Below are 16,692 nucleotides of genomic sequence, written 5' to 3' on the forward strand. Positions count from 1 at the left end.
ACGTGAGAAAATGAGCATGAAACAAACACGAGACAAAAAGCAACAATCCAAAACTCGGGCGAAAATAGAAGTTATGAAAAAAAAACGGACGATCAACCAAGATGTGGAAGGGAACAAGAGCAAACAGGATGTTGATGCCAATAGGTATTGATGTCAGAGAGAGACTACGACTGACATGCTGACACCAAGATACGAAACCCTGCCCATGAAAGTTTGAATTAACAATGCTAATCACTTAGGGTAGCTAAAGGTAAATGGAATCTCACCACCTTAGTCATAATCTAACTAATAGGCGTTTTCATGCTTGGATTTGAACCTGCCCTTAATCTCATAATTTTTATAGCAAGTCAAAGCCTTGATCGCCAAATCATGATGACCCCAATATGGCAGTGTACTTGAACAGACCCCAATATGGCAGTAACAGAACCTTTGACTCATTTTCTAGCAACCTAACAACTAATCATAAGGCTCTAAAAACCTAGGCCTGGCAACACATTTGCTAAAAATTATTCGGCAAGAAGTTTTCAAAGCCAAGTGGAAAGCATAGAATTGCAAATGCCATAATCTCATAATATTTAGTTCAAATATATGTCGTCAAAAAACAAATAATTGGCAAATGACTAAGTGAAGGCCGCAGGCATGGCAGTGAGAATATATGGCACTCGCAAACTCTTTACAAAGAACCCTCAAACTCTCCAATGTAGGTTTCATTAAGTATAGCATCAAGTAAGAAACCAAAAAATCATGCCGGTGCAGCTAAATAAAATATATAAAAATTTTATGAGATTTGCACCTCGAAAAAAATCATTACAAATAGATTATTTCACAAATTTATTAGTTCATTGAAATTTCGCATCTAAGAAATTTCTGCAACCGGGTTGTTAATTAAAAGATACCAATAGTGACTACCATTATGATACAAACTACAAAACAAAAAGGCATTGTTATCAAAGATGTGCTTTGAATAGATTTGGTGACATATGTTAAAAGCTAACATTAGTCACAATGCTGACTTTTATGTCCATAACTTGAACTCACCCAGTGAACACAATTTTTAATCAACTCAAAATCAAAATCTACTTGCCAAAACACAAACATGGCTCGGTCAAAACTATCTGATTAAATGATAAAGTAGCATTATTCACATGGATATTTGAGCTTCAGCACAAACAATACACAGACATATAAATGCATATATAACTAACTACATATAAACAGTATGTGTGTGTGTATAACCATATATATAGAGATATAGCATGTAAACAAATTAATGTTTTTAAAAATGCATTTCATGAGCAAAGCGACGAAGCAAAGAGTATGATGCCCGCTTTGCTTAATAAAACAGCTGATTCACTCGATGCTTTGCGCTTTAAAAAATAACCATATATATAGAGATATAGCATGTAAACAAATCAATGTTTTTAAAAGTGCATTTCATGAGCAAAGCGACGAAGCGAAGAGTATGATGCCCGCTTTGCTTAATAAAACAGCTGATTCACTCTATGCTTTGCGCTTTAAAAATAAAAAAAGGTTTGTACATTGCATTGCGCTTTGATAACACTGACACAAATAATAATCTTGACAATTAAAAACTTATAAAAATAATAGATTCACACAAATCAGCTCAAAACTCCACTCAAAATCTATCACTTTTAACTCGATTCAAATTTAGCTCAACTTGAAATAAGAGGTTGACTCGCTTAAACTCAACTCAATAATAACCCCTAATTAACAAGCATGCATAAATAAGAATTCATGTTTGAGAATAAAGAAGTTACTACAAAAGTGTAAAATCTAACCACCCCCCCCCCCCCCCCCAACACAAAAAAAACACACCCCCCCCCCCCCCCCACAAACAAAAAAAAAACCCAAAAAAAATATGCAAGAGATTAAAAGTATTGACCTGAGACGGTTTAATCGTCTGGAGCTGATAGATAGCGTCCCCAGAGACTGAAAAAGAGATATTATCACACTTGTATGGTAACGGAGATTACTCAACATTTCTGCTCTCCCAAGTGTAGAAGAATCTGGCTTAAGATTACCAGCAAAGAATGGTTCAATAATCAAGATGACTCCGACAGTGGCACCAAGGTATTTCAGGAGAAAATCCTGAATCATCCCAAACCACCAATTATCATGGAGAACAAGGTTGAGATGCCGCACAAGGGTCTTAAACTTTTGTTTTATGTGAGATGCTTCTCTCTTTTCACCACCATAAAAAGCTATGCTTTCAGCATGTGTCCTTAATCTTGAGTGAAGCTGCCGATAGTCTCCTTCTAACTCTTGCTCTTTGGCCATCAATTTTCCAAAGGCGGGAGAGAAATTTCTAATAAGAGAGCCAGCACCTATCACATATGCCTATAAAAGCAGGCAAAATTTGTTTCTTACAAAACTACCTGCTGACTTTTAATCATATATTTAGCTAAATTCTGAAAAGACAACAAAAACTTTTCACCAATCAAAATGTAATAAATAAGTACCAGAATCCAAAGAACGTATTTCGGACTAGCATAAGAACAAAGACGCCAGGTATACAGCAGACCATCCATCACTGCAGTGAGATCGTCTTGTACAAGATCACTCAGTTCTGTACAGAACCTTGGCAAATCACTTGCAATACATTGCTCCGGATTAGACACTCGGTGATCAACATGAGATATCTTATAGTAAACCATATTCTGGATGAAGGGATATGCTCAGCTTAAAAAAATACAACTCAAAACATAAAGATATTAAAAAGGTACAGCATATAAAGCTTATAAGTATAATAAGTTGTTGATAGATGATCTGGAAAAAAAAAATTTAAGCGAGATACTCGACAAACTTTACATTAAAAAGTTATGCACAATAAAATAGTCAAGTACAATTCAGATGGTAGGCCTTCTGGTAACATTAGAATGGTTCCATTGTGACATGCTGGTCATGGGTTCAAAATACTGGAACAATGGTTTTTGAATGCGGGGAAAAATTTCATGCATCAACCTATCCCCAGGCCCCAAATAGATGGAAGCCTCATCACTTGGTAGACCCTTTTTTCCAGTGATGTACAGTCAATTATATGCTTTTCAGAAGAATAGAAGGAGAAAAGATGAGCATAATAGATTTGTGTAATTTTTCCCCTTTTTATAGTTTACTTTGCCATAAATATGCCGATAATGCTAATGTTATTGAGAACGTGTTGCATTTTCCAATGTTTTGATTTACCGTTGGAAGTTGTTTCAATTAATCACCTGGATTCCTTAAATTAAATTGTTTCCAATCTCGCCATTTCAGCAAAATTCTAATTCTATGCATCACAACTTGAGCATATCTTCCCAGAATGTAGCATTACTTGGTTTTTACAATAAGCAGGTTACTTTCGTGGACAAATTCATTCCCGGGATTGTAGCGCTATTCTACTCTTATCATATGTGAGTTATCGTATTCAACAAAAATCGGCTATCGAAGTTCCTTCCTTTCTCATCAACGTTACTTGGCTAAGAAAATAAGAACTCGAAGAAGCTGCTGAAATAAAATTTTAAAAATTAAGAATTTATATATATACATAATTTCAAAAATTACGATTGGAAACTTGTAACTCTTCATTGAATTCAATGTTGTTAAATTAAAATTTGCAGCATTGATCTAAGAAATTACCTTTTTTTTTTTTTTAGGCTTTAATATAGCCCCCGAGAAAGAGAGAAATAATTGAATATTGAATAGTAAAAGGAAATTTCAGTAATACTCTCAACTCTAGTATGTTGTTGGATGTAGATTCAAATATTTTCAAAATTTTGAAGACAATTTTTAAGAGACAATTCCCCTAGCACCGACTTTAGGTCTAGATGTTCTAATTAATGATTTCTATCTTTTGTTCTTGTTTCTAAAATAATTTATTAATTAGTGTAAGTGATTAAGATTTTATCAAGTTTGACATATATTGACTTTCTTTTTCTTGATGTGAAATTCATTTATAGTAGAATTTTATAAAGATAACCAAATTTCTCGAGAAATTCCATTTTTTTTGTTAATTTTTACATTATTGTTTAGAATAAATAAAGTGTGTGCAGTGCTTTTACATCATAAAAGACCATTTATTGCTTAAATTTATAATTAGAATCACTGGATTGTATTCTGTTGTATGTTCTATTGCACATATCATTCTAGATTTGCATTAGTAAACACTAAATCTTCAGACTTACTGCACAAAATTGCTATCGTAGTTAAGGTATCAATAAGATGTTTAGAACTGAGGCTCAATATCTAGGTAAGTTAACGAGTTATTTTGAGGATGAAATTTTAACTTCCATGACAAAACGATCAAAAAATATTACTAGCAATATAAAACTAAGCGCGGCAATAAATTAAGTCAATGACCAACTTAGCATTTTAAAAACTAATCAACATAGCCGACAATAATTGGATAATGACTCTAACCAAGATTTAGAGCTCATTCAAGATAAGAGAAAACAAACTCACCAAGAAAGAAAAAACTACGATAGGCATCATAGAGAGTTTGCAACAACAACAACAAAAAGACTTTATCCCACTACATCGAATCAGTAATCATTTTTCTCCATTGTGTCCCATTGAGTGTCATATTTTCATTTAATTCTAACAAATCAAGATCATTTTTATACAACATGCCCAAAACATCATAGAGAGTATGCTGATGAAAATTATAACAGAAAAAGTTGAAAACCTAATGATAATGATGAAGATATGGTTATCAAAATTGAAGTTGGTTGTTCTACCTTTGATCGGACAATAGCTCCTGACAACTTTTCTAAATGGGTGATGGATATGGACAACTTCTTTCATTAGCAAAAAAAATATCTAGTGAGCAACAAGTATGATTTACGAATTACACAAAAGCAAAACTAACTGATCAAGACAGGACGAGAATTCACAGTTTACAAGCCATAAATTAACTCAACGAATTACTTTCTTTAAATATACATAATCAATACTCAAATTGGAACCCAACTGATAATGAAGTGATCAAAAACTGAAGAAATCAGTGAGAAGATAGGACAACATAAAACCAAGGGGTACCTTAATTTCCACAAAATGAATTTTAGTTGTGCTAAGTTTGAACATATAGATAAAATAAAAGTAAGGAATGAAAATACCAAAATTTAAAAAAAAATTCAAGCCTCAAGCTAATAAAGAAATTAGTTTCACGCACAATTAAGTAGTTGCTCTTGTGCCACCTTTAAAACAATCACAAATCCAACTTGCACATACAAGATTGAAAATTATAAAAAGAAATTTCATTCATCCAAAGTTGGTTCATGATATTTGTCAGAACATCTATACATAAACTCGCCATCCCCTAAGTTAATGGATATAATAGGCAAAAGATCAGCTCAATTGAAGTCTAAATATTTACTAAAAAAGATTAAAAAAAATCTACTTTTAAATTTAAATCACAAATGTTTATCCCAAGCAATTATATATCTTACCCCCATAAGCCAAGTATCAGACAACTCCCGTAGCTTTTAGAATCTCACAAGAAGTTGGATTAGAACAAGTCCCAAATCATGGGATGAGAAAAATCGTAACCCGCAATTTTTGGCATAAGAAATCACAAATTTACAAACCCATAGTATAAACATGAGGGGGAAAAACAAATAAAATAACAGATCAGTAGTAGGAGGGATACTTCAGAAACCCAAAATAAGGTCCTATGTCAAAATCAATCAAGTGATCCTAATGAAATATAGAAACCTTTGCAAATAATGAACCAACAAGCTTTTGAAAAGCATGGTAAAGTTAATGGAGTAATCTACGCCTTGATAGTGGTTGAATTTAACAATGATGAGATTGAGAGTATGCCTGTGTCCAAGGATTTTTAACAATAATTATCTAAATATAAAGAGTTAGCTCGATGAGCTGCTTGATAACTAAACCCAACTTATAGATGCACAACATGTTACTGGCTTGACTCACATATCACCTTTACCTAATTTAGCAAATTATAAGATGAATATATTATTACTTAATTGGTAAGTTGCTGAACTACTTAAGAAAGCATTTATTAGGGGAAAGTATACATTCATGTATTGTAAAATTTATTAGGGGAAAGCATAAATTCATGTATTATAACGACTTAACTGAATCAGGTAAATGTTCGACAAATTTTAAAAGTACCCCAAAATTCACACCCATCAAAATTCAACAGGACTATTTTTATAAAACTTTACATTTCAAATCAATCAATTTAATATATAACATTATGCAAGAATTTTTAACGGTTTGAGATATATGGTGCATCAATTCATCCAACATTACAACAACTAGCCTGAAAATATGTCTAGTACTTTCTTGAATTTCTAGTTACACCAAACACTTAAAAGGTCGGTGGTACAAATACTTAGAGGTACTGTACAATATGAAACTCTTCAGAATAAGGTCATCTTTTAGACACGGATATATCACCTTGTGCTTGAGCTAAAGCATCCTTTACTTGTTGCTCGATAAGAGACTTTAAGTTTTTCTTAGCGATAGAAGATGCTTCTGAGTTTCTCTTAGAGAATTCCTCCTCGGTTGCTATTATTCTTGGGTTGTGAACTATACGAGCAACCTCAGGTTTCTCCACTTCCACATGTAAAATTTAGAAGTTATAAGTATAATTAAATTAATTAACCCTTAATTAATTTCCTTAATCTTGCATGTGTGTTGTAGCCACCGACCCCTCTCGCAATTTTCAGCCATTGGATTCGATCGAATGGCTGAGAAAGGGAAGTAATCATGTGAGATGACTCGTCCCACTCCCCTCTCTCCCAAGTTCTCCACAACATTGCAACGGCTCGGATTGCTGTACTAGAGTGTGAGCAAGGAGCTGAGCGCGAGCATGAGCGCTACAGCTCTCAAATTGAGGTTTCAGGGAAAAAATGAAAGGTATGAAACTCATTTTAATACATTTGAGATATTCATTTCCTCCCCCTTATTTTCGTTTTGACGTTTGCCATGAATTGGTGCATCTTCTCATTTTCGGTCACTGTAGCAGAAGTCGAAATTGTGTCAAAAGCAACGAACTTGCTTTGCGAGCATCCATAAGGGTTTTAGCACAAAATCAACAAAGGAGAAAGGAGGACTATGGTGTTACGAAGAAGATGGGAGAAGCTTAGACGGATCGGAGAAAATTTGATATAGGTTTTTTTGAGATATGTGTTAGCATTTAAGGCATGTTTTAGGTTAATGCACGCTATGAACTAATTTTCATGAAACCCTAAGTTGCTTCAGAATTTCAGATTGTTTACACGAGGCGACGAGATTGAGGCAAGCATGAGGAAACTCGCCGTAAGGCTACTCCGTCAAGTCAGGTGAAATAATCTTGCGCTAACTTAAAATAATAATCTTTTATATGTTGTCATATGATTTCTCGTTTGACACGGATGCATTTAGAATTTCCAGCACATTGTGGATAGATATCTACATTGAACGTATGAATGCAACTTGATCTCTCTTTACGGTACATGTGATGTGATTAAGATATAATACATATGACTAAGTTTATGAAATTAATTGTCTGCAGACATTTATTTGTATAATTCATGCATACGATATATGAAATGACTATAAATATTTGTTATAGGTAATATAGCTTAAGAAATGTCATAAGTGATGTTATAGATAGACTGTTACATGAGTGTTTACAAATACGCTATGTATGGATGTAGTATTCCTGACTCCTGGTGTTTTGGCAGTGAAGAAACTCTGAAAATCGTTGTGATCAGGTAATGACAGAATGTAGGAAACAGTTGGTATCAGAGGAAATTACTGACAACTGCTATATTGAGCGGCCCAACATTTAACGATAGTTAATATGGTCTTTAGAGTAGAATGACGACCCATGATATGTAGGACATTAAAATATTTGAGGTCTATACATTTACAAGTGACACTGCTATTATGACACAACAATGATGGCATTGCTACGATTGCATTAATATGGACATGCTTATGATCATACATGTTTTAAATAGCAGTCAGGATTTTCTACATTATAAGTTTTTTTCATGTTCTAAACGATTCTACCATGTTGTGACTTATGTGCAGAAATGTACAGTTTTATACGAGCATTAGCGTTGTCTCTCTTTCATGTATAAAATTTTATTTTAGTCTTAATTATTTTGTTGAACTCGTTGTTGCTCACTCTACGTTTACTTACAGAAAAGAATAAGAAGCACAGAGGCAAGAAGCCATGTGAAACTTATAAAGTTTTTGCATTTATAGTTTTGGGAGCTTGTATAGTATTTTGGCTATGCATTTTATTTATATTGGATTTAACAGCTCTGTATAGTTTACATGTTTTGATAATATGATTTTTCACGCTTTCGAGTATGAATATGAATGAATTAAATTTTCCACGCTTTCGAGTATGAATATGAATGAATTAGAAAATGCAAAGTTTCAAGTATATTTGCGGCAAGTTAGTTAGGCTGGTTCATCACCCATTAGGTCCTAATTCTACAAGTTAAGACGAGTGTTAGTGAAAATTTAGTCTAGTTGAATTATTTGCCTTTGTCGCAACTCACCGACCCTTAAAAGGAGGTCAGTTGGGGTGTGACCGAAAGTGGTATCAGAGCATAGTTATTGGATGAAAGAAATGATGAAAACGTGTTAAATATAGAAGTAATAATGAGATCAAATATGACATGATTTATATAGAGTTATCGGTTGATGAATCTAGAATTAATAACCCATATGACAAGGTATTATGTGAGCACAATGAATTATTTGAATAATAAATTGTGTCAATACAGATAAATATATCTGAAGAAGAATCAGATAGTATTCATGGTTAGTCTCGTAGGCTAAGTGCAAAGCAAGAAGTAAGATTTGAAAATATTTTGAGTGGAAGTGATAATTAGAATAAAGCAAATGAGGAAATCAGAGCAGTCGAGCAACAGGGTAACGTTCAACTGATATCACAAGTGATTGACAACATGAGTGCTATTAAAAGGTCCTCCATTAATACAGGGCCAAGAGCTAAACATGGGGCAGAAGTTGATCGGCATTTAAAAATCTTTCCATCTTTTAAGTCACCTTCATTTAAGTGTGTCAGTGACCCTACAATTGCTCAAGATTGGCTACTGAAGATCAAAAAAATTTTGGATGGTATGATTTGTCCGAAAAATGGAAGAGTGGTGCTAGCTACTTTCATGCTAGAAGGCGAGAAGGTGGCGGCAGGCGCAGCATAAAGAAAAATCTTTGCTGACACCTCTTCCACAAATTCAGTAAGATGATTTTGTTAGTCTTCAAAAGATGAGTTTATTCCGCCTTCAGCTAGATTATTGCTGCAAAATAAATTATTCAATTTGATTCAAGGGTACAAAACAATTATGCAATATAAAGCAAAATTCACTTTCTTTTCAGATATGCACCCACTATGTCAACACCCTAGAAAGAATGTCTCTTATTTCTGCGTAGCCTTAGAGATCAGTTGTGATTGGCTTTGGTACCGTTTGAAATCAATGATTTCTCAGTTCCAGTTGAAAAAGCTGTACGGATTGAAAAATGAGCTGAATTTTTTTAGTAAACAATGGCAACCTTAGGCAAGCAAGCCAAAGGATTTTGACAAAGAAGAATACTTTCAAAGCAAGAAAAGTAAATCAAAAGATAAACAGAAATAGCCTCAAATAAAAAAGTTTATTTGTGAAAAGTGTGGAAAAAGATATTTTAGGCAGTGTTTATTGGGCTTAACGAAGTGCTACAAATGGGGACAGTCCGAGCATCTTCAAATGAATTGTCCAAAAAAAAAAGAAGAGAAACAACAGGCCACAGACATTTCAAGGATAGGAATAGCCCAGGAAATGTTTGAAAGTTAGTCACTCCAGCAAAACACAGTTTTTGGGAAAGCCTTCAGTACTAGCAAAGGGTGAAACTTCAGAACGAATAACATAACAGCAAGTAAAAACCCGAGCTTTTGCAGTTACTCCTTAAGAAGCCAAAGAAATTGAAAAAATGATTACAAGTAAGCTTCTAATTCAAGATCATTTTGGCACTACTTTATTCGATTCAGGTGCATCGCATTCTTTTATTTCAGATGAGTTTGTTGCCAATTTCCATATTGATATTTAACTCCAACTTTGTGTGTTATTATGCCTTCATGAAGTAGTTTTTATACAAATAAAAATGTGTCATGTGTGTTAATATTCACAACACGAAGCTAAAAGTAGAGTAGATTATAATACTAATTCAGATTTTGATGCCATAATGAAAGTGAATTGTTTGTAAAACATTTTGCTACAATTAAATGTTGGAAAAGACGAGTGACTCAATTTGCCTCTGAAGTGGTGAACTGATGTTACTAGCCAAAATTGCAATTGTTGAATAAAGATGTGCAAGAATTAAAAAACATTCCAGTTATTGCTGAATTTTTTTATGTATTTCCTTTAAAATTGTTAGAGTTATCACCAGAACGAGAAGTTGAGTTTGGTATTGATGTACAGCCAGGGACATCTACAATTTTCAAGACTTTGTACAAAATGGATCCAAAGGAATTGCAAGAAATAAAATGTCAATTACAGGAACTGATAGATAAGGGTCCTGTCAGGTCAAGCAATTCGCCTTGGAGTGCTCCAGTGTTGTTTGACAGAAAGAAAGATAGATCAATGCGATTGTGTAATGATTATAAAGAGCTGAACAAATATTTTTTACCTAAGATCGATAATATATTTGATCATTTAGAGGGTGCTACTGTATTTTCTGAATTAATTTGAGATCAGGATATCATTAGCTCATTGTTGAGGAGATAGATATAACTAGAATAGCTTTTAGAACCAGATGTGGTCATTATGAATTCTTAGTTATGTTTCTTAGCTTAACTAATGCTTCTGCTATATTTATAAACTTGATGAATAGAATCTTCAAGACTGATGTGGATCAGTTTGTCATTATTTTTATTGATGATATTCTAATATATTCAAAAACTGATGATGAACATGCTAAGCATCTTAGGATAGAATTGGAGCTATTGAGGCAGAATTAGTTTTATGTAAAATTGTCGAAATGTGAATTTTGGTTGCAAAGTATTACATTTGTTGGGCATATTATTAGTGGCCAAGGAATCTCAATAGATCCTCAGAAAATGAAACAATTTTGGAATGGCACTCCAAAGAATTTTACAGAGGTACGCAATTTACTTGGTTTGGTTGGATATTACATGAGGTTCATAAAAAGAGATTTCCACAGATAACTATGTCTATGTCCAAGCTGATGACGAAAGATGTCCAATTTGAGTGGAATGCAGAATGTAAGCACAATTTTCAAGAGTTGAAAATTTGACCACCGCTTTAATGTTAGCAATTCCATTAGGTACAGAAGGATTACAGATTTATAGTGACGCATCATTGTGAGGTTTGAGTTGCGTTCTAATGCAGAATAAAAAGAAGATAGCCTATGCATCTAGACAATTGAGGTCACATGAAAAGAATTATCTGACGCACGACTTGTAGTTAGTTGTTGAAGTGTTCGCTCTCAAGATTTGGAGACATTAATTGTATGGCGTGAAATGTGAAGTTTTTACCAATCACCATAGTCCGAAGTAAATTTTTACATAAAAAGAGCTGGATTTGAGTCAGAGAAAATGGCTAGGGCTGATCAAAGATTATGATTTGGATATACAGTATTATCCTGGTTGAGCAAATGTAGTTTTTAATGCATTGAGCTCTAAATCTACAAGTAGTGCAAGTTATAGTATTACTCAAGAGCTAGAGCTAACTAAAGAAATAAATATCTTGTAATTGGAGGTCAGAAAACCAGGTGATATGAGATATTTCAACTAACAATGCAACCAACTTTAAAAGATAAAATTAATGAAACTCATAGAGTTAGCAGCGAATATCTGAAACTTATAAAACAACTTCAATAAGAAAAAAGAGGGGTGATATGACAGTTGATGAAAATAGGGTAATCAGAAAAAGTTGCAAATATGGGTATCTGCTGATTCTGGGTTGAGATATTAAATGTTACATGAGGCCCGTCATTCAAGCTACACAATTTATCAAAGCAGCACTAAATGTAAAAGAATTTGAAAGCACTATTCCGGTGGCTAGATTAGAGAAAGATGTTGAATATGCATCTCAATGTCAAGCACGTCAAATTAAAAAGGTTAAGCATCAGAAGCCCGACAAATTGTTTCAATCATTGTCGATAAAAGAATGGAAATGGGAAGAAATTGCAATGAATTTTTTTATGGGATTTCCTCGATCCAAACAGGGTCACGACAGTATTTGGGTCGTTATTAACAGGTTAACCAAGTTGGATCTTTTCTTGTCAATCAGGCAGACATATTCAATGGAAAAATTGGTTAGATTAAATGTCAAAAAATTTATAAGATTGCATAGTGTTCCAAAAGTAATCATTTCGGACAAAGATGGAAGATTCACGTCCAAGTTATGTAACCAGCAAGGTTTGGATACAGAATTGTATTTTAGTACAGCATTTCATCAACAAACCAATGGACAATCTAAAAAAACAATTAAAGAATTGGAAGATCTGTTAAGATTGTGTTCTCGACTTTGAAGGCAGTTGGGAAGATTATATTCTTAAGATAGAGTTTGTCTGCAATAATAGCTCTCTGTCAAGTACCAAAATAGCTCATTATGAAGCACTGTATGGCAAAAAGTGCAGCACTCTAATGAGTTGGGTTGAAGTGGGTTAACAACAAATGTTAGGTTCTGACTTAGTTGATGAAGCTAAAGAGAAAATCTGAAATAGATTGAAAATGGCTCAGGATCGACAGCAAAAAATACTTTGACCCAAGCACAAAGAAGTCGAATTTGAAGTTGGAGATTTTGAATTTTTGAAATTTAGGACAATGAAAGGTACAATCAGATTTGGTCAGGAAAGTAAGTTGTCCCAGGTACATTGGTTCTTCTGAAATTATAGAAAGAATCGGTCAATTGCTTACACGTTAGCATTACCTGCTGATATATCAGATATTCACGATGTGTTTCACATTTCAATGCTAAAAAAAAGGTTTTAAATTCAAAGCAAAGGATTTCACATGAAGACATTGACGTGCAAAAAAAATTAATGAAAGAATTTTAGACACTAATTTTAAGAAATTGAGAAAGAAACAGATTTCTTTATCAAAATAAAGTGGAAGCACATGTTGCAAAGGAAGTTAGGTGGGAAAAAGAAGAAATGCAACAGAAATATCCTCTCGTGAAGTAAAGTCAAAAATTTTGAGGACAAAATTTTTATGAGGGGAGAGTTATAACTCCCAAAATTTGAGAACAAGTTTAAACGTTCCCCAAATTTTGTACCCTCAGAATCCATAACTCCCAAAATTTGAGAACAAGTTTGACAAATTTTAAACGTTCCCCAAATTTTGTACCCTCAGAATCCAACTGAATTATTTTTAATAAAATTATACGCTTCAAATCAATCAATTTGATATATAACACTGCATGAATTTATAATGGACTGAGATATAAAATTCAAAAGTTATAAGTTTAATTAAATTACAACAACAACAACAAACTTTCTTCCCAATAAGTGGGGCTGGCTACAAGAATCCTTTTTCTCCATTGTGTCCTATTAAGTGCCATATTTTCAATTAATTCTAATAGATTGGATCATTTTTTATACAATATGCCAAGTTTTTTTAGATCTATCTATGTTTTCTTTAACGTAAGTTGAATCTAAAATATCTACTCTCCAAATTGGATCATTAGACGGTCGACGTTTAATATAACCAAATCATCTAAGACGAATCTCTCTAATCTTCTCTGCCACCAGAGCTACACCAACCCTATCACCGCTATATTCATTTCACATTTTCTATCTAAGTGTCTAGCCACTCATCCACATAAGCATTTTCATCTCAGCAACACTTAAACTTTATTTTATACTTCTCTTTTAAAGGCCAACACTCTGCGCCACAGAGGATTGCAAGTCTCACCACCATCTTATAAATTTTTTCTTCAAGTCTAAGTGGTACTTTTCTATCACACAATAGGCCTGAAGCATTCCTCTACTTCAACCAACCAACTTGAATTCTACTAATAACATCCCTATCTATATCACCATCACTTTGAACAATCGACCCGAGATATCTAAAACGTTGGCATCTTTAAATGATTTGATCACCCATAGTTACAGCTCTGCTATTAGACTTAGTGCTACTAAAATTACATTTCATGTATTCAGTTTTAGATCTACTCAAGCGAGACCTTTGGACTCCAATGCAAACCTTCATAATTCAGATTTTTTCAGAACTCTAGTCTTACACACAAGAAGGATATCATTAGTGAAAAACATGCACCAAGGTACATCCTCCTGTAAAAGTCCAGAAAAAGCATCCATAACTAAAGCAAAACGATAAAGGCTTAAAGTCGATCTCTAATGTAATCCAATTAAAATAAGAAAATACTTGGTCGATCCTCATCCTGTTCGAACAAAACTAATGGCTACAGTATACATATCTTTGATGACTTGAATATAAGTTATATCAATATCTTTTTTCTCTATAACTCTCCAAAAGACTTCTCTTGGAAACTTATCAAAAGCTTTGTAGGAATTAATAAAAATCACATGTAGAACCTCCTTACCCTTTATGTACTTCTCCATCAAACCTCTCAATAAATGTAGAGCTTCCATGATGGACCTGCCCAGCATAATTCCAAATTGATAATGAGAAATCGTTGTATCTCATCTTAAACTATGTTTGATTACTCTCTCCCAAAATTTTAAAGCATGACACATCAGCTTAATTCATCTATAATTTGCACACTTGTGCATCACCTTTATTTTTAAAAATGAGAATCAAAATACTCTTCCTTCACAACTCAGACATCTTTTTAATTTTTAAAATAATATTAAACGTATTTAGTAAGCAAAAAAACTCTCAAATCTCCTAAATATTTCCACACTTCAATTGGGATATCATCAGGGCATATTGATTTTCCACTATTGGTTTTATTTAAAACCTCATCAACTATTTTTTTATTAATGCGACACTAAAAATAAAATGTTTAACTATTATTAACAATATTAAGATCACTAAGGTGGACTGTAGCCACCGACCTCTCGCGATTTTCAATCACTAGATTCAATTGAATGGCTGATAGAGGGAATGGATCACGCGAAATGTCGTGTCCAACTTCTCTCTCTCCCGAATTCTCCTCCATGATGTTGCAGTGGCTCAAATTATTATACCAGAGTGGGAGCAGGGAGGTGAGCGCAAAGCCCAAGAGCTGCAGCTCTCGAATTAAGGTTTCGGGACAAAAATGAAAGGTACGAAACTTATTTTAGAAACATTTGAGACATTTATTTCCTTTCTCTTGTTTTTGACTTAATGTTTACCACGAATTTGTGCATCTTCTCATTTCTGGTCATCGCAGCAGGTAGGGGTGTAAAAGAGCCAAGTCGGCGCACGAGCTGGCTCAAACTTACGAGTCGAGCTTATCGAGCCACGAGCTCGAGCTTGTCCAGGCTCAACTCGTACGCTCGTGAAGAGGCTCAATTAGCTTATTGTTAATAATTTCGATACATTTTTCGATGAACTTTTGAGGCATCCTTCTCTGGCCACCAATACCTTTTCCAGTCATCTATTGTAAAAATTGTATTTTTAGTTTGAGCTCCTGAGTTAGCTACTAACTTTATGAATTAAGCCTCAGCTCACAATTCAAGCTCGAGCTCACAATTTGGTAAACGATCAGGGCTCGATAAGAGCATGGTTCGAGCTCGACTCAACTCGTTTTCACCCCTAGTAGCAAAACGTCAAAATTATGTCGGAAGCATTGAACTTGATTTGCGAGCTTGCATAAAGATTTTAGCACGAAATTAGCGAAGATGAAGGTAGGATCGAGGTGTTAGAAGAAAAGGGGAGAATTTTAAGCGGGCTGAAGAAATGATGGGTTATGCTGAGATGCTCATTTGAGGCATGTGTTAGCATTTAAGTCGTGTTTTGGATTAATGCATATTACAAGCCAATTTTCATGATATCCTAAGTTGCTTAAAAATTCCAGGTTATTTAAATGAGGCGGCGAGATCGAGGCGAGCATGAGGAAACTCGTCGTAGGACTAGTCCGTCAAGTCAGATGAAATAATCTTGTGTTAACCTAAAAAAAAAATCTTCTATACGTTTTCATATGATTTTTCATTTGACACGAATGTATTTAGAATTTCCTACATATTTTGAATGACTTTCTGCATTGAATTTATAAATGCAAGTTGATTTCTTCTAATGATACACATGATGTGATCATGATATGATACAACTAAACATATGAAATTATTTTTCTACAAATATTCATTTGTCATAGTTCATGCATGAGATTTATGGAATGTCTATAATTGTTTGTTACAGGTAATATGCTTTAAGAAATATCACAATTTATGTTATCAGTAGACTATTACAAGAGTGTTTCAAGTACGTTATGCAAGGATGTGGCATTCCCAACTCCTGTTGTTCAGGCGGTGACGGAACTCTGGAAACCATTGTGAGCAGACGATGACAGAACATAGGGAACTAATAGTATCAGGGGGGTGTTGACCTCAATTTTCATGAGGTCTAGTCTTCCGTTTAGGGTTTAGGATCTAGCCTTAGGAATCTCCCTTCGACTATCTTAGAGCCTTAGAAGTGGGACCCGCCTCATTTTAAAAAAAATTGCAACCCGCTTCTGTACTCTTTTGTGGTTTCGCGTGTGTGGTATCGACTTCTAACACTTAGAAGGATGAAACCAACATGAGGAA

The 16,692-nt window shown here is 34.0% G+C and overlaps 1 protein-coding gene across 1 annotated transcript in view; it reads right to left on the reverse strand.

Moving 5' to 3' along the window:
* Positions 1–16,692, reverse strand: part of LOC110018523 (ABC transporter D family member 1-like) — a 55,320-nt gene that overhangs the window by 20,493 nt on the left and 18,135 nt on the right. Inside the window, exons 5-6 of the mRNA XM_020715858.1 lie at positions 2,481–2,678; positions 1,904–2,358 (exon numbers count right to left, since the gene is read on the reverse strand). Coding sequence (XP_020571517.1) covers positions 1,904–2,358; positions 2,481–2,678 — 653 coding nt within the window. The remainder of the gene's footprint in view (positions 1–1,903; positions 2,359–2,480; positions 2,679–16,692) is intronic.

Source organism: Phalaenopsis equestris, unplaced genomic scaffold (assembly GCF_001263595.1).
Source record: "Phalaenopsis equestris unplaced genomic scaffold, ASM126359v1 Scaffold000024, whole genome shotgun sequence".
In the NCBI taxonomy this organism is placed as follows: Eukaryota; Viridiplantae; Streptophyta; class Magnoliopsida; order Asparagales; family Orchidaceae; genus Phalaenopsis; species Phalaenopsis equestris.